Here is an 18,930-nt window from a genome sequence, read left to right as displayed (position 1 = left end):
CAAGCCGACAACAATGACTCAATAAAACGAAGCCACGAATGGAGAACGGAGAAGGCGGCCGCAAATAGATCGCGAATTTACGATCGCCCTTGCACTTTGTACGTTCAATGACGACAGTAGTGACGAAGCTTGATTTTTCTCACTTTTGCTGCGACGAAATATCATTATCCATCTTACAAAAACAAACGCCGTGTCTCTTATTCGAAAGGGAAATTGAACGATCTTAAGACGAAAGAGAGAAACAAAAGAATCGAAGCTTTAACAATTACTCGAAACTTCAATTAGCGGAGTCGATTTTTTTGCGTTTTGAGGACTGGAAGGAACAGGCTCGAAATTTATGAGGCGAAAGGAACGACGCGAAGAGACTACGATGCCACGAATCAGAAAACAATTTCTCCCTCTCTCGCCTGTTTTCTTGTTTCTTTGGTGAAAAGCTTCCAGTAAAATGGCAGGAAACACGTGGTGGCCTGATGGGCGATTCTTTGTCGCAAATTCCCTGGTATATGCTGATGCAAGTGAGCTCTGAATAATTTATGAACGTGCAGAATGCATTATGATGGAAAAGGACGCGGAGGGAGAGCGAAGAGAGCTCTGGGGAACAGAGCATGACAGCTACGATGAGAAAACGAGCGTCGAAGTCGAGTTGCGAGGGTGGATGAGCTCGTCGATCCAAAGGGTAGAATAATCACGGAGGAAAAGAGAACGAACCGAAGAGAATTGCATACGCGTCGATTGCACTCCTATTTTTAGACGCCGTTGTCTCTCCCTCTTTTCCTCTCTTTCTCCATCACGTGTTTTGTCCTCTCGCTTAACCATCTCGTGCATGATCTTCTGCACTCGATTGTTCCCTCCTTTCAACTTGCTCGAACGTCGCTCTATCGCCACGCGCGCGCGCGCGCGCCCCCCGTTACTTTTAGAAACAGAAAATTGATCAGTCGCATTTTGGGCTTGAAAACATCGAAAGAGTCGATTCATCGGCCACGCTTTTCTTTCAGTGTCTCGAGTAACGGGACCGAAATTTCATTAAAGCTTTAAATCGAACCGAAACAGTAAAAACCTTTTTTCAAGTCGATGAACAAGTTTCCCTGGCTTCTTTGTCGACATTGAACCTTCGTAAAAGACAACAAAGTGTCAAAAAGTTACGAAAAGCTCGATAAAAAAATTGTTTTTCTACAAATTTCTTGATGAAAGAAAGTAAGGGAAATTGGAATTGAAAAATTTGAACATTCGAATGAGATTTGACAGCAGCGAAATCCCGAAGGGCTTGGAGAGCGACTCGTCACAGGAAATAGTGAAGACGACGTTGAACGCTCATTTATATTTAGTACTCGATGAAAACGATTATCCTTATTGTCGTTATTTCGATATTCGGTTTAACGAGTGCCAAAAAATCGGGGTCACCCAACGGAAGCGACGTATATTGTTGTCTCTGAGAAGCGCAACGAAACACATCTTTAGGAACGAGCCGGATAATAATATGAATGAAATAGTGAAAGAGGATTGGGCGAGTTGCCGGGAGAGCGGTCCCGGCCGGGCCGCTCTTGTACTTGGTCTCGAGATCGCCCTCCCGTTTTTTTTCCTCGTAGAATTGAGCGTCCCACTGTATTAAAGTACGAAGAAGATAGAAAATGAGAGCTCGAAGAAGCGAGTGAGCCCGCTGAAACGTCGCGTCGTCGATGAAGAGTCGAATCGATGGCTCTAGGACGAAATAAAAGTGAACAAATGAGCGTATTTTCGTAACGCGGAAAGACGCGGCAATGAGAAAGAGCGTGAGGACGTTACTGTTGACCCGCGAAACGACGATCGTCAAGATGATTATGGAGGAAAAATAAAAAGGTTGAAACAATATTTGTACGCTCGCGAGACGAAATTAGGAATCTCCGTAATAGCTCGTACGTCGGGAGAGTGAAACTGCGGCTGGCGACGGGCCTCCACATGAATGAAAACGATGACGAGTTATCCTCGCCAGAGGTGTAACAAGCTATCGGAGACGACTCGTACACGAGTCAGAAACAGATGCGGAACGAACGTTTTCGTGGCTCAGTGGAGGGGAGCTTTTTAAAACGCCCCGGAAAAGAAGGAGGCGCTGCGGGGAGGGGAGAAACAGCGTTTAAGAGTGGAAGATTAACACGAGGCGAAAGGAGTGAGAGGATCACTCGCAGCAGAGGCTTCTTACGACTTACGACGTTGCGACATTCTTCGAACACTCTCCACGTGTGTTGAGCGTAGCCACAGACCCGCCCGTCCATATTAGACGTATATAGAAAACTTCCCACGGCTCGGCAACTTGCCGACTCTCTAATATATTGTTCTTGTGCTTCAACGTTTTTATTTTCTACGACGTTCCCTCGCAAGGGTGAGAAGCGCTTTCACGACTATTATTAATCGAAAGTGTCGTGCCAGCGTTTCGAAAATAAACACTGCCGTGAGAGAGAGAGAGAGAGAGAGAGAGAGAGAGAGAGAGAGAGAGAGAGTTCGGTATTCCGTGCGAGGGCGGCCTGAGATTGGACGCGAGCCTCAACGAGCCAAAATATCGATGATTTTCGCTCGCTCAGTTCGTTTCACAATTGGCATATCGCACCGGGGTGGATTATTGCTCAATTAATACGAGCTCGCTGTCGTATTACTCGGGAGCATCGAATCGTTGTCGACTCTGAGATTACGCTGATTGAGAAACCACTCGCGTGAGCTTGTCACCTTTTTTTTTATTCCTCGCAATAATATCGTGGCGTTGCAAGCTCACAAAAGCCAATGAATTATTGTTTCTCATATACTTGAATAAAGTTCAGTTTAAATTACGAGCTCGAGGATGTCAACCCAGCAATACGAGCAAGATCGTGCTAAAATGGAGCTTCGCATTTATTGATTTATGTCAGACGTCGATGGAGACTGAAGTCGCGACAATTTTCGCATCGCAACAACCGATGAGGCTCGTTCCGGAAGCGAAGACCGTTAAATCGTCGGCTATTTTATCGCCCTCGAAAATTCTTGGAATATTCCCGACAAATTTATGAGCCGTAATGTTTCATTTCTTTCTCACAGCATCCTGTCGGACGTTCTCGTCCGGGCAAAAATGCCTCGCGTTTGCCAGCTTACCTGCTACCGCGAGGATCCGCTGCCAGAAACGTACGTTTAAGTGGCAAATTTCTCCTCGTTTGCATATCGACCAATGTGAAACTTTGATTTCGCCATTTCGCCACACATTCACTTTGATGAAAGCGAGCAGTCCGGAAAAAAAACATTTTCCAGTTAATATAGTGCCCCCGCCCTCGCTCCCTCCCCAAAGGCTTCGCGATGCGACGAACGTCTCGGAAATGATCGTGTTTACGAAGACGTAGGAAGCCCTCCCAGGGGCGCGTCGACAACAAACAGCCCACGTAGCGGCGCGCGCGGGGCTGACGGAAACTCGAAATAAATCTTTCTCCCTTCCTCGCTCGCTCCCTCCCTCCCTGCCATGCCCAGCGACGTATAAACTCGTGTTTATATGTGAATATATGACAGGTATAAGAAAGGATCTGGGAAGCTGAAAATAGAACGTGTCGGAGCGAGCAGAAAACGCGAAGACACAGAAGCGGCAAAACCACTGCCGGTCATCCCGGAGTTAACGACTCATACAAGAGACGTCGCAGTCGTTAACGTTTCTCAACGTCCTCTCTCGCCTCCCTCTCCTCGCTCCATGCACTTTCCTCACTATTTATAGCGCCATTTGGGAATAACCTCAAGGACGCGCGTTACGAAATACATCCCTTTAAAATTTACACGCCAAAATCTTGCTCCTCGTAATTTTTCGCCTCTCGCTGCCCTCCTTTTCTCCCCTTCGTAATCTAATGAGCTGAGAAGCGGATAAGAGGATATTGAAATTGAGAGACTTCTCTCGTCGAGGGAGAAAAAAATGGCGGGGGGGGGGGGGGGGATTTGACGCTCTCGCTGCGAGTCTTCGCTGAGGGCTAAGGGGTCGAGATATTTCCGGGATTTCAATCCGATTTTCATTGTACTTTGTTTTTATTCGAAAGAGATATTATTTTGAACGTAACTTTGATGGGGATCGAGATTAAAATGCTTACTATCCGAGTCCGATTTTTTGGAGTGTCGATGAATTTTTCAGTGGCCATTCGTCGAGGGGAAATGAAGGATTTTATTCTTATACGTGTCGAATGAGCTTCCTGGGGGACACAAATTCCTCGGGATTGTTCGAACCTTGTTTTCATCGTGTTTATTCGGTATTTCCGCGCAACGCGGAACGCCCATTTACAACTTGAACAATCTCCGTCGAGATTTCTTGATGTCGAGTGTCCCGCGTATTAAACGGTCTCGTTTTGCCAGCATGCGAGATTAACCAACGTAAATACGCGACTCTAGAAACGTCTCACAATGATTTAATAAATAAAGAAAAATAATATTGAAAAAAAAAATAAAAAAAAAAATAAATAACACTTTATTCTCGATCTCCGCTTTTCATTTTATCATTCGCAATCCCCCCCCAGACTCAAAGTCTCGATCTTCTCGGTCTTGGCTTCGACTTATGTTCTTTCCACCGTTATTATTAGGCTCACAATGTTCAATCACTTGGTCTTTGGCACGTGAAATATCTTCCGACTCTTCACCGTCACCCACCGCGATCTGTTCATGTGAGTTAGCAGGGCCAAAAGGATCCCGCAAATTCCGACGCTCTTCATCTCCGATACTTTCCTCATTTCCCAATCCTGGTTTGCCACGAACGTCAAAAACTCCACAACGTCCTTCGCGATCTGGGAACGAGTCGCCGGGGTTCCGTCTTCGTAATCCACCGCTCCATCTTGCACCATCTGTTCCCCAATTACCCAAAACTCTTAGTGCATTATTTGCGTGTTTTTTTTTTTTTTTTTTTTTTTTTTTTTTCAATTTACTTTTTTTGACCAAAACCCTCGATCAGACTCGATTCCCTTCGCTTTTGCCACAATAATGACGACCGTGATACAATTGCACTATTTGCAAAGATACGACGATTCTACAAATTCATTGTGACGGAACGAAAAGATGCGAAAAAAACGAGTTTTTCTTCCAACGGATAAAAAGGCTGTCAATTTTGCGAGTTTCCAGTGTTTCTAATGTGAAAGATTCGAGAATTCCTCGCCATTTGATTTTCGACGATTCATTCATTTTATTTTGAGGAAAATTTCTTCGGTGAGTTACTCAAATTGCGAAATTTCGCTTCCGCTCTCCATGAAAAAAGCTGTGACCGTTTTTTTTTTCTTTTCATTCGAACGATATTGGAATAATTCATAAATTTGTAATCCATTAGAACTGTAATTTTGAAGATTTTGTAAATTCGTTAAATTTAAATGTTTATTTCTCATTTTAACTCGCCTCGGAATATAAATTGTCAAATAGTCGTAGCACCGCGAATTCATTTCGAGCTGTACGAAAAATATTCTTGTCCCACAATCACCCAAACGTCAGCGTCACGAGATGCGTTAACCTGAGATAAAAACTGTGACGAATGCTCCAAGTGGCAATTTTCAAGAGGAATTAATAACGAGCGATGACAAAGAAACGCAATTATGAGGAAGATGATCGATGCTGCCGCACTGGCGTCGCTCCTTCCGAGCTCGAGTCCATTTTTATTTAGTTATTTATCGATCCTATTATTTTTCCTCCTGACTGCGGTTGAAGATTAATGCAAACAACACTCGAGTCCTCACCTCAGGCATGGATATAGCTCCACCAGGAAAATACGGATTGAATAGTTGTCCTTCGGCCAATTCGAATCCCGCTGGTGCTTCGCAGTATCCAGTCAACAGTGAGAAAAGATAATCTTTGCCAGCTCTTCTGGCGTTTATAATGAGACTTAGATCAACCGGATATGCCCCATTGTTGGCTGCTCGGGAGGCTTCCTCGTTTGGGAATGGCTCGGGCACTCGATCCTGCAGTTTTCCCGGCCTCTTGAAATAATTTCCATCGTCGTCGGGCCCGTCGTCGATCTGCGAACGCGAATTAACATTTTCAGCGGTTATTACGAAAACAATAAAGTCGAATCAACATTTGGTCGTTGGATGACTAACGAATTTTGAAATTTCGATACTTTCGAGAGGCTCGCGAAACACCGAAACAAGTTTGCGCTCGAATCTCTAATTGCAGGGAGAAAAAAAAGTTTTTTTTTTTTTGTTTTTTTTTTTTTTAAATTCAACATCAAAGATGAAAACGCAAATGAAAACGAGTGGGAAGAGCTTTCGTTGTTGAGGGATGAAAAAACTGCGATTATTCGACTCTGTTTACTTGGTACTGGGCCGCGATAGCTTTCATCTCGCTCTCAGTATGGGAAACGTTAACGAGTTGATCGAAACGTAGAAAACGTATGCTGTGACAGGTCGAACAAACGCTCCGATAAACTTGCCACCCTCGACGTATGCTGGAGTGATCGAGCGAGGACAAAATTCCGTTCATCGACCAAGGATAACTCGGCGGCTTTGCCTCGAGGCCCGACGCCAGCAAAGATCTGTCAATCAGATAAATTATTGATCCGCACGTCGCCACTGCTCCGCTCACCAGTCCCAAAAGTCTCTTGATCAATCGCTCGGCACGAAGCCCGCCGGGGCTCGAGGAACAGCCCCCGAAAAATCCTCGGCAAGCTCTCACGCAATCGTTGTGAAAACTCAAAGGTTTTACGCGAGACCGTAGAAAGCCAGTCTTCGTTACGAGTGCCATTTGCCTTTTTTCTTCTTTCCTTCTGCCTCCCCTCCTCCTCGCCATCATCATCACAGCGAGCCAGAACGAACATTCGATAAAGTGCAACTTCAGATCCTCCGACTCTTGACACTTTGTCGTCCGAGTTCAGCTAACCTCGTTTCAGGCTTTTTTTTTTCTTCAATCGCGTAAATCTATTCACTTGTCCGAAGCACACGGAATTAACGAGTTATTCTGTGCTCGGGAGCCTGAAAATCGAAATAAACTCACCTCCCGAGTCACCCCCTTCCATTTTGACACGAGCGCTTTCCCATCTCCGTCAAACAATGGCGTTGATTTTCATTCGATTCGGATGCCTTGCTCATAATCAGCGTTACGTTACGCTACTCGAATTCAAACTTGTTTGTACCCCATCGTCGACGTTATACAATGAGGATTACGCAACCTCTTCCATCCCTGCAACCAACGCGTATATATTTAGAAGAGAAAACTCGAAGATGCAAACGGAAGAGTTGCTCAGGGAGGGAATTGTATCGATGAAGAGTTTATTATTTATAGAGATGCGCGGCTATGCGCGTCGTGCTTGCTGGCTCCCTCGTATTATTATATCGGCCCCCCCCCCCCCCACCCCCCGCCACGGGTTTGTGGTTATTTGCAAACTTGCCTTTGCTCACCGCTTTATTTATGCGATCCTCTGTGTTTACTTCCCGATCAGCCCGAGACTTTCCAACGATTTTCCTGTCGAGTTATCTCCTCCGCGGCCCTCCTCTCCTTTCAGAATTTCTCGGATTAAATCTCCGTGGATTTTCAGTCCTTTGTTTTCAAATTCCTCTCGAGATTGGACGAACCCTCGCGCACTTACGGCGCGTCCGTTCCGAGCCTCGGTCTCTCTCTCTTAGAGAATCGATAATTTTGCAATTTTCAACACTTCGATATCGCCCTCGGGACTCGCGAACGTCGAATGAGCTTTGGGAGATAAATCGACTTCAGTTTTGCAGAGAATTCGAAGACGGTGCCTCCGCAGGGCTTCTGAATCGGCTGGGTCCGGAAAGGGGGCCAAAATCGTGGAGAAAAATATTATTTGATAAACTCCAAGGGGAAAGATTTTTGAACGAACGTTCATTCGACAGGATTCGATGACAATTTTGTGGTTTTTTTCACACACTGATTTTCTACCGATGCGGAAAATGGAGTAAGGTAATTTTGGATTAATCGTAACTTTCGACGATTAATAACCTCGCGAATTATTTCCGTCGTGCTGCAATTCCATTCTCGTCTGTGGCCCACAATTTGCTGGTCCTTCGGGCCACAAATTACATCGAAGCTGCGTTGACCCAATTCGCGGATCCAATTTTCTCACGTGACGTTACAACGCTCGGTATATCGGAGGAAAAATTTCAGATCGAGGAGAGAAAACTGGCGATTGAAGTCCCAGTGAAAGTGTGAAAAAAGTTTGGTTGACATTTTTGCTCTTCCATTCTAAAAGTTGGATGAGACCGACGAAGATGATTTTGCTTTTTTTTCTCAATCGATAAACCTCCCGACATTCGACCAGGGATAATTTATAATCGGAACACACGCCGCGAGGTCTCACGCGGTGTCGAATTCTCCGGTCAATTCCTCATCGAACGTGAGAAGGAGATTTGGTTACAGCGCGACTACGCGAGCTTTGAGCATTCGCTAAATTCACTAAAGTTTCAGGTCGCAACGCTAATTACAATTATCGCGAGCCCGTAGACGATCGTTAAAGTGTCAGATGGGTGCGTCGGAACGCTCGCATCTCGCGCTGCGCTTATTCGGGTGCGACGGGAAATATAGTCATTGGAACGAGGATGGCCCGAACGAGCCTGCCACTCGCCGTCTCGTTTGCTCGCGCTCACATGCTCTTTTCTTCACTCAATTTCAATTAGTATTTCCTAAACATTTCCTTATTCGTGCTTTCACGTAGGGAGCTCAATAAAACGCCGCAAATTTCATAACGTCGAATAAAATAATCAATCAAATGAAACTGATCGCGATTAACGCGGCGTTGAACACATTTTTTTCAACCTCCTTTGTTTCTTTTGTTTTATCTCGTTTATTATTCCACCAAAACATCGAAATCGAAGACGAATAATATCCCAAAACTAATCGATAAATTCGTTGGAAATAGTCGAACGTCCACGGACTGAAAAGCAACGATAATTTGACGTTTCGAATCCAAGGCGCGATTTTAAACGTCGAGTTTGAAATGTCACGAAGTTACGGGAATTCGGATCGTTCTTAAGGCAAGTCGATCACCCAATCAAAATAATCAGAATTTGATCAAATTTTCTTCGGCATAAAGTATACAAGTACAATTCTTTTCAAATTTTTTTACACATGGTATCGCATAATTGAGCGTTAAGGATGTATTGCACAGGCGATACAATGTTGCCATGCTAAACCATGCTAAAAACATAAAAAAATTCAAAATGATCAGAATTTTATAAAATTTGGTGAACATATTCTTTAGTGCCAAATTTGACAATACAAATTTTTTAAGATTTTTCTTCTGTACAGTTATCGAGTAGTTGATCACTAAAGTTCACGTGTATAAGCATAGCGTATTCCAGGCATAAGAAATCTGCTTTAATGCGTAATTACTCGATAACTAAACAGAAAAAAATTTTGAAAAAATTTGTGTTTTCGCACTTGATGTTGAAGAACATTATCACCAAATTTGATCAATTTCTAATTATTTCGACTTTTGTATCATTCCCCCTTAAACCGAAGTTCTTACGCACGAGCTGTAAAGCTGTATATATACGTAAACTCTATGCTTATACACGTGAACTTTAGTGTTCAATTACTCGAGAGTTGTGTGGTAGAAAAATCTAAAAAAAATATATATATTCTCTAATATATTTTGAAAGAATAGATTTACCAAATATCATGAAATTCTTATCACTTTGAAATTCTCTATATTTCTAACATGATTTAGCATGGCAACATTGTATCGTCGCGATCCACCCTTCTTAAATGATTGAACGGCGCTAGAGCGACGAATACCAACATGGTAACAACTGTGAGAAAATAGTCGAAAGTTCATCTCTCATTTCGAAATGCCGGAGAGAGAGAAAGAGAGAGAGAGAGAGAGAGATTAATCGAATAGTCAAGGAAAATATATGTAGCGCATTGATCGACGTTCTGGTGAAGCCAATTGGCGAATCCGGTGTGCACGTTTGGATCGATGCCAACTGTCCACGCGTTTAACAGGTGTTTTTCCGACCGATTTATTCAGGGGTTCACCTAATTATCATTGCAGCATTCCACGCGGAGGGGCGATATTGGTCAACGGACAGATCGTCTGAGAACGAGAGATTTCAATTGAGCTTGACTTTGTAGAAAATGTCTCGAGACACGTGGGGCGTGAAGTAATTGCGTTTCTTCGGATTGATGAATAATATTCTCACTTTCGTCGTCGCACTTTTGCGCCCGAAGATCGGAAGCCTTTGTGATAATTTAGCGAAAAACGTGTGTATTTTCGGGACATTGATAAATGGCGATGCTGCGCCGCGCCGGCAAGAGCGATAGTGAAATGACGAAATTTTCAAAATCTCCGTTTTTTCGTTGCTCCTTGTGTCCCGCATAAAAAGCTTTTAGCCGAAGGATAAATTGCTCTGATTATCGCCCGAGAAGATAAAAATCAGGCAGCGAGAACGGAACTAGAGCAATTTGTAACTGCGGACTATTCGTTGCCACGTGGTGTGCAGATCCTTCGGAGGGAAACCAAGGTCACGAGTCAAGGAGGGCTGGAACGGTGGCTCGGCTTATAAAGTACACACACGTGTATAGGAGAAGCGATGTTACGCGTACGGTAACAAGCTTTTACTTTTCCCCTCGAGCTAAATAATACGCCACACGTATTATTTATACACGTTGGTTGAGCCTCGAGAGAAGAATTCAGTCAATTTTCGCCTCAAGCTCCCCCCGCGCTAACGCCTCTGCCTGATTTCAGCAAAACATTGAGCGGGGCAAGGCGCGGAGACGTTTTTTTCTCTCGTTCGTGGAAGAATGCCATTTTGAAAATTTGCTTGTCAAGTGTGTAGCAACGAGTGCGACCGAGTCGCACCAGTGGGGAAAAAAAATGTTGCCAAAGCTCGAAGAATCTTCCGCGATCCGCTATCCACGATTTTCTCTATTTCTCTGCTCGTTTGCCTCGTCGCGGTAGCGATCAGAAATCACGCTTCTTCGGTCAACGTACTCCAGTCCTGCTCTATATATGCACTAACATTGCTCGAGCACAGTGGTTACTCTGTATTCGTAATAAACCGGTGCGAAATCTATTTGCGGAATCTCCCTTTCTCCTCGCCCGTCCCCTATCGTTCCACATCTCTCTTTGGCGTACCACAAACTCACTCATTTCGCCCCTCCCCCATTCCCGCCAAAGTACGCGCGCTTCCGGACACCACGGAAACCTCTTTTTCGCATATTCTCGTTGCGCCTCGTGTTGTCGCATGCAACGAACCTATTCGCCCGGCGTTGCGTGTTTCGTATATTGAAAAAGCACTTTTTCCGTTTCCTCCTGAGCCCTACCTTGCGAAGGTTAATTTTTTTATTAGAAATATTTTTATTTCGAGAATGAAGATTGAATTTTCGATAAAAATTTCGACAATGCGAACGAAAAATACTTCGAACGGCTCACGTCAATGTTTTAAAAGTTGCGAGACTCGGATTTTGTAGTTCGACAAAGAAAAAACGCGCCTCTTTCGGCGACGACAGCTCGTCTGTACCGAGCTCGTTTTCGTGCGCGAGTATTCTTTCCATATTTAGCCTCGAATCGTGCGTGTTACGTGAATTCCCATGTGCGTCTGTGTGTGTGTGTGTGTATTCAAGTTCGTGTTTCTGTGCAAGCTCGGTGCGGAGGATTCGATCGATAGAGCACACTAGGCTTGTGGTGGCCTTCGAGGCTCTCGATCGCGAAACAAAGCGAGAGAGAGCGAGGGCCACGGAGAAAGCGAGAAGATATTGGCCGGGGAAGAAAAGAGAAAAGGAGAAAGAAAATACCGAGTTGAAGAGAGAAGAAACGAAGTAAACACTGCGAGCGAAGGGGAGACGAAAGTACGAGAAAAATAGTGAGGAAAAGCAACCCGTGAGAGAGCAACGGAGACGGAGATTTGTACGAGGGAAAAAACATAACGAGAGCTAGAACGCGGCACGTGCTACTCGCATTAAAATGGAAGAAAATAATTTGAAGAAGGTAGAGAATGGAAAAGAGAGAGAGAGAGAGGAAAACACCGAGTCAGATTGACCAAGCGGATCTGCAATTTATCAACTAAATTCTCGAAAGCCGGAGTTACACGCTTCCACACGTTCGACATTTTTATTCCTTTCCACTTATTTTCTCGTCTCTCAGACTTGAAGCCCGCGAGCCCCATTCCCGCTATCAAATCCTGCCGCGCGCACTAGAAAATTCGCTGAACTGTGAATTTATTGAACGGAATAACGCTTGGAACGAAGAGAACCCGAAACAAACAGTCGATTAAATGCCCAGTTATTATTTTTCCATCAACACATTACGAACCTTCCTGTACGATTGCGGAGCTCATTCGAAACTTTTCCCTTAACGAAAGATTTTTTTTTATTGATAAAGATTCGTGAATAATTACTTTGATAATAATCGTTACAAGGTCAGAGGGCCCTTGGCGTGGTTCGATTGAAAAACGACAGATATTTCGAATACATGCGTTACTGGTGCGACGCGATGACTATGAAGCGTGAGACTGGGCGGCGCCAACGCGAAAAACATCGCGCGTCAAACGCACCTTACTCGATTCCACGAAAAGTTGGCTCGTTCTTAGAAAAATTTAACACCAAAATGAGAATGGTCCTCGCTCGCATTCTCTTCGCGTTATTCCATTCGCGCAATATTTTGTTTAAAAATTCAGTCGAAACGGTACGAAAATATCGTTAATACGAACTCTGCGATTCTGAGCCCCAATTTTTCCACGCAATTTAAATTGACGCACTCTTTTCAAATCAGTTTCCATCCAGCCCCGCTCTAAAGAGACACATTTTTTTCGACGAAAATACAAAATTTTCTTAGTTTCTCGCTTCTAATTGACCCCCCTCAATATAGCCTCACCCAGCAGCAATTCCAGTCGAGGTGGAATCGATTATTTCGATGAAAAGATAAAATGACAGGTAGCTCGTATTAATACGTGATAATAATTGACCGGAAGGAGATATACCTGCACGAAGAAATTGACGAGGGGGAATGCGGAATAAGAAAATGACGGGTGTACACCATACTCCGCAGCGGGAGGAAGCCCGGGAGGGGCGAGAGAAAACCACCCTCTTTTCCTCAGCCCTCTCTCCAGCTCTCGGACTCGAGCCATGCTTGTGTTCCCATAGCAGCATTGACCGCTTCTATTTATATAACACGCTCTCTTGCTCGTTTCGCCTTCTGCTCTTCCCATACATTCATTTTTCTGTTTACAAGCTCTCGAGCACCTCAATACGGAGGCGTATCGATACTAGACACTTTGGTTAGGGCAGAAATTGATTGATCTTGTGCTGTTTCTGACACAAGATCGATCAAGGAGCCTGAAAAAATTCACGATCGACCGGAAATCGATGATTATTGCAATACGAATGTGCGCGTGGGCTACTCTCGCTGTGGCGATTAGAAAAAATAAATGTCAGGGAAGCAGGAGGGCGCGACCGGGCTCCGGACGGGAGAGCACGTTTTTATCCGTTCATCGTTCACGAGCCCGCACGATATGCTTGCCCCTAACGCGGCGCCGATTTAATCGTACATTACTTTTTGATTCGAAAGGTCAAGGCTTCGCGTTGGGTATAAATTTCTATGTTTGCGTGCGTCTTTTTGTGTGTGTGTGTGTGTGTGTGTGTCGTGTGGATTTCTACACGGAAAGCGAGAATTTTAATGCTAATTCCAAGAATTTCGAACATTTTTATTTGAATACTATTTCCTCGTTTGGGCCTTCCGGGGAGGGTTATTTATTGCTGTCGCAAACGTTGAACCACCGCCGAATCCCTTCCAATTCCATTCGATTACAGTTACGATGGCTATTTTTGTTAATACTTTTCTTCCTTTTCAAAAAAAAAAATTGACAACCCTCTGAATCATCGGGGAAACAAATTCACTCCGACAATCCCAGTTTCGACGTTTTTTTAAACCTCTCTTAAACACGGATTTTGTCATCGTCCATTTTATTTATTGGCTCGAATTCCGACGTTCAAACGCAACGTATTTTTTCCCAATTTTTTCGCAATTGCTCGATTTTTTGTACCAAGTTGAATTGCGGTTAGCGGAAAACGAAAACGATAAATTTTACCGAAGAAAACGCTGCCTAATTTTCCGAATAATTGTTATAATTGTTACGGCGCGGTGCGGGAACCGAGGCGCCTTCGAATTCGTTGCCATATTTACAAACAGTTCGTCCGCTCCAATCGAAGGGCGATGTGCTGCTCGAAGGTCGAATCGACCCCATACTTCGACTAAAATTTCCGTGTCTTCGAGAAATTTCCGAGAACCCCGGGGTTTTCGGTGGGCCGCGTAACTGTTTACGTCCGCGTCGTTACGTCCTCTTCCGACGAAATTCGCGCGCGTACGTAACTGTTTATTTTCAGGTATCGCCGTTCATTTGCTCTCCACCCCGCCGAGGGGTCGCGAGATTATGGCATTCTATTGGAAATCCCGAACTGCGATAGCCGCGTTTTCACGTCACCTGCGTTACGAAACTTGTTATGATCTATTCTTATAATATTATGAACAGAAATACAACAGAGATAACCGGAGATGTTACTCGCCGCTGCCGCTCAGGCTTACGCGGCTATTATGATCGAGCATGACGAAACATTTTCGTATCCACGTGACCACATCATTTTCTTGGTGCGGATTCGTTCAATTCGGTATAATATTACGATTCTCAGACGAAAATAAACTGATACAAAAGACAAAATTAATTCTCGGTAATCAGTGAAGAAAATTATTCGTCTCCGAAGAATTTATTTTGAGAAACTCACTTCAACTATTTTGTTTGTTTTGTTTTCTATTTTTTTTTTTTTTTTTTTTTTTATCACTTCGTAAATGAATTTTTTTTAACCCTAGAACGCATGACTGGGGTGTGAGCACACCCCACGCGAACTTCAAACTACGCTCCCGTCCTAACAAGCGACATTATCGACTGATTATCAACGGATTTTTTTATATATAAATTCAATTGAAATTAGTTTTATCGTACATCATTCTTTTCGTTATAAAAAAACGAAGAAAATGGTGTAGGATAAAGTCAGTTTAGCATCGTAGGACCGGATTTATAAGCAGAAAAAGAGTGGGGTGCGTTCAAACCCCGGTCATGAGGTTGAGGGTATGAAAAAAGGCACATGAGGTGTAGGGTTAAGGAGGGTGGATCACGAGATCAAAATGATCAGAATTTGATCAAATTTGGTGATAACATTCTTTGGCATCTTGTGTACAAATACGATTTTTTTCAAATTTTTTTGTCACATGGTTATCGCATAGTTGAGCGTTAAATCGAAGTTCTTATGCACGAGTTGTATAACTGCATATATGTAAACTCTATGCTTATACACGTGAACTTTAGTGTTCAATTACTCGAGAGCTATGTGGTAGAAAAATCTAAAAAAATTTATATCTTTTTATATATTTTTAAAGAATACATTTAGCAAATTTTATGAAATTATTATCATTTTGAAATTCTTACTACTTTTAAGATGGTTTAGTATGGCAAGATTGTATAATCGCGATCCCCCCTCCTTAAATCGTCACTTCGCTCTGCATGATTTTCTGTCGAATCCCGTTCGAGACTTCCCAGCCTCAAATTCCTCTCGAAAAGAGCTTTTATGAGGAATTTTGTGGGGGCGTAGAGCTGAATGAAAATTTCATTAGTCTCGACTCGAAGGATTGATTATTTGTCATCTCCCATTTGCGAAGGCCGCCGAAATTCCGCGCCTCCCCTCCCAGCGTGCCGACCCTCCGGCGCAGGGTCAAGGTCGCGCTCCGGGAGAGCTTTTTCTTCGATATTTCGACAATGACTTGGCGAGCCTCGTCCTCCCTCTGGCGTCGGTGGCGAACGTCGCAACGACGAAAGCGCCCAATTTTTGTCCGAGTGGCTGGGCGATATATTCGTCCGGAGTCAACTGTGCTCGGCGATCGAACGCGCATTTTAGTGATATATCGAAAAAATCGACCCCTCGAATGCAGCTTTCGTAAAATATTCCCCCGTCAATCAATCGCCCGGCGTGATCCGCTTGATAAAATTCTTTCATCCGCCCTCACTTGGCCACGGATCGACGGAGACGCGCGCGGAGCAACCGCTCGTTTGTATTTCATGCACTTACATAAATAAATAAGCGTTTGTACGAAAGAGAGACAGGAAAAATATGATTTCAAAGAGAAAATAGCGAGCCTCCCGTCTATTTAAGTCAGAGCCGAATTTATTTTGGTACACACTCTCGCGCTGTTTCTCCGAGAAATTTCAATTGGCCTCAACTCCTCACAACGCCCGTGTACCGTCGCTCCGTCGCTCGAGACACTCTCAAGCGGTCTGTTATTTCTCTCCCGGTAAATGCGCGAATCGCCGCTTCGCCACGATACACTCTCGATAAGTCTTTTCGACCAGCGACCCAACGAAGTTCCACCCGTTTGAAATTCCATTTCGCTGCTTCCCCGAATCGGAAATCGGCAACTCGACGAGCTATTTTCCCCCCCGAAGTTGCGCATCTCTCGGCGAAAAATCTTGGCCCTCTTACAACATATTCGTGGGAGTGCTAAAGTAAAATTTCGCACACCGAAACTACCTCGATTTTCGTACTCGGCTTTGAAAATAACTCTGCATGACTCTCCACTTTTTCCTTCGATATTTCGACCCTTCCTCACAACCAACCGGAAGTGACGCGAGGATTAATAACTGCCCGAAGATTTACCGAGCCCCGATGCTTCGCAGAGCAAACGTCGGTGCTCCGCGAGGGCTCTCGGACCTTCGGGGATGCATTGCGTCAGAGAAATAGTTACTATCGTTACGCTCGCCGATGCAAACCAGACACGAAACGAATAAAACGAATGTTGAGGAAAATAACACTGTACTCGCGGCCTTTCGTTCTCAACGCTTCTTCTGCCCCTCTCAGAACGGAGGAACTGTGGTAGTAGGTGAAAACAGAAGTTTAGGGCGGAAGGGAGAATCGGAGGAGGCGCGACGAAGCAACAAGGAGCAGGCGCGCATGGAGGGAGCTTCGGAGAGAGACCGAGCACGGAGAATGGGCCAGAAGATTCATATACGCCTCGGTTCTATTCGAATCCTGACTCTGGGATATTGCCAATTCTATTTATTCGGGCGAAGGCGGCTTCGGCATTGTGTCCCAACGTTTTCATTTTTTTATCTTGCCTGTATTCGAGTCTGTGCAGCTTAAAAGCGGCGGAAGAGTTGGAGGGAGGGGACAGGGGCTTTTAATCATGAGGATCGACGTGAATAATGTTGATTCTCGACGGTCTCACATCGGCCGTTTGATCTGTCCTAAATGTACGATTTTTCTTTTGTACTTTCGGCGTTTTTAAGCCTTAGTGCGTGCACACCTTCGCAGCGAGACATTTCGTGCACGTGGGCTCACTTTGAGCCCCGGTGATTTCTTACATCGAATATCTCGGTAACTATGCGCTTTTCGAAATAAAATGTTTCGTCACTTTTTGCAGTGAATTGATCCAACTTTGAGGCTGCGAAGTCGGATTTGCAAAAAAATCTTTTTTCATCGTTGAAATACGTGCTCAAAGTTGATAGTGCGCGTAAAAAACACTTTTTCGGTTAAATCCCTCGTAAATAATTAAATTTTGAGCTTTGAAAAATAATCCTTACAGAGTTTAACAGACAAGGGTCCATGCTTTAAGGGAAAAATAGTCCACTTTGCAACCCTTCCAAAAATTCTATTTATTTTTGAGTACGAAGTTGGCTATGCTCCCTACTTTTAGAGATGGGATTACGATTTCTCAATATTAAGGGGCTTTACTTGTGAGATGCTCATCTGTAAATGCTATTCACGTGAGAGAAAAAATTTTGGGGTCAATCCGACCCCAGATCCACACTAAGGGTTAACTTTTTATGACGAAATACTTTGGCGCGCTTTTATTTACGATGGAGAAACGGGCTGATCGAAACTCCCGTCGCTTTTATTCGTCGACGCGTTTCGTCGAGCTTGACCTTGTCGCGGAGGTGGACTTTTTCGAACTAAAGTTTCTCCCAGCCCCTGCTGCTCTCCCGGGCTTCGATTCTTCGGAACTCGGGGTGCTTTCCTGCTCGTTTATTTCCAGGGATTAATGTTATTTTTCTGTACACTTTGCGCACTCGATTCTTTCGCGATGGGGGGGGGGGGGGGGTGGAAACTTTGCTATCGTCTCTCGAGTACATTGGAGAATTCTGATTCTCAAGATTTTGAGTTTCCCCCCACTGGATCGGTGCACAACTTCGAAGGGCTCGGATAAAACGTTGAAAAATCTTCACAATTATCGTCGAAACTCGTTGATTTACCGACATTTTTTTTCCACCCCGTTAGAACTCTCCTCGAAAGTAAAACTTGCGAAAAATCGAGCGAAAATTCCTTCTGGCTGCTACAAAAATGATAAATGAACGAATAATCGATCTCGTAGGCGAAAAATTCAATAGAATTGATCATAAAAAGAGAGACGCGGTGAACTTTTGAAGCGGCGCGAGAGGAGCGTTTTCACAATGGCGAAATCTGCGTGGTGTGCGCGATCGCCATCGGGAATTGCAACGTCTATTTATAACGGAGCTAATCTTAGCTGGCTCTTCGCATATCAATAATGCACGTGTGCTTATTCTCGGAGGGCATCGATGGACTCTCTTAACTCGAAAGTCAAACCGGTTTGAACGTTGATACAGGTGTTTCTCGTAGGATTCCTTTGCGTCGTTAAAATGGCTGGGAGCATGCAATATTTTTATCTCGTAACCTCTGAATCGGGTAAAAATCGAGAGCGTCGTTTCGGAGAAGTGCAAAAAAACGTGGTGTTTGGTGTCTGCGTGATGTAAAAAAAGCAGACGGAGAGTTTTGGCAAATATTAGAAAGTTCTCTTTTCGCCGCGAGAGCAGCACCGTCGCAGCGCGCCGAGGCAACGCCGCGCAGCGTCGTCCGACAAACGTCGAGAGCGTCGAAAGTAACGTCCCTGAAAATAGTAGCACGGTGATCGATCGAAAAAAGAAGAAAAAGTAAAATTTACCCGATTAGAGATAAATAAGTGGTGTCAACACGAAG

General features: G+C 44.3%; 2 protein-coding genes across 3 annotated transcripts in view; one reads left to right on the top strand and one right to left on the bottom strand.

Moving 5' to 3' along the window:
• The window catches only part of HDAC4 (histone deacetylase 4), a 91,431-nt gene that overhangs the window by 4,642 nt on the left and 67,859 nt on the right, over positions 1 to 18,930 (top strand). The window lies entirely within an intron of this gene.
• LOC122407961 (cytochrome c1-2, heme protein, mitochondrial-like) lies at positions 4,199 to 6,684 on the bottom strand. The gene is made up of 3 exons (XM_043414449.1): positions 6,256 to 6,684; positions 5,682 to 5,960; positions 4,199 to 4,805 (listed from the first exon to the last, which is right to left on the bottom strand). Exons 1-3 carry the CDS (start codon positions 6,682 to 6,684, stop codon positions 4,563 to 4,565), a joined length of 951 nt encoding a protein of 316 aa, XP_043270384.1. The 3' UTR covers positions 4,199 to 4,562.

Source organism: Venturia canescens, chromosome 3 (genome assembly GCF_019457755.1).
Source record: "Venturia canescens isolate UGA chromosome 3, ASM1945775v1, whole genome shotgun sequence".
NCBI lineage: Eukaryota > Metazoa > Arthropoda > Insecta > Hymenoptera > Ichneumonidae > Venturia > Venturia canescens.
Note: the sequence above shows the minus strand (reverse complement) of the source record. Positions and strands in the feature narration are given on the sequence as shown.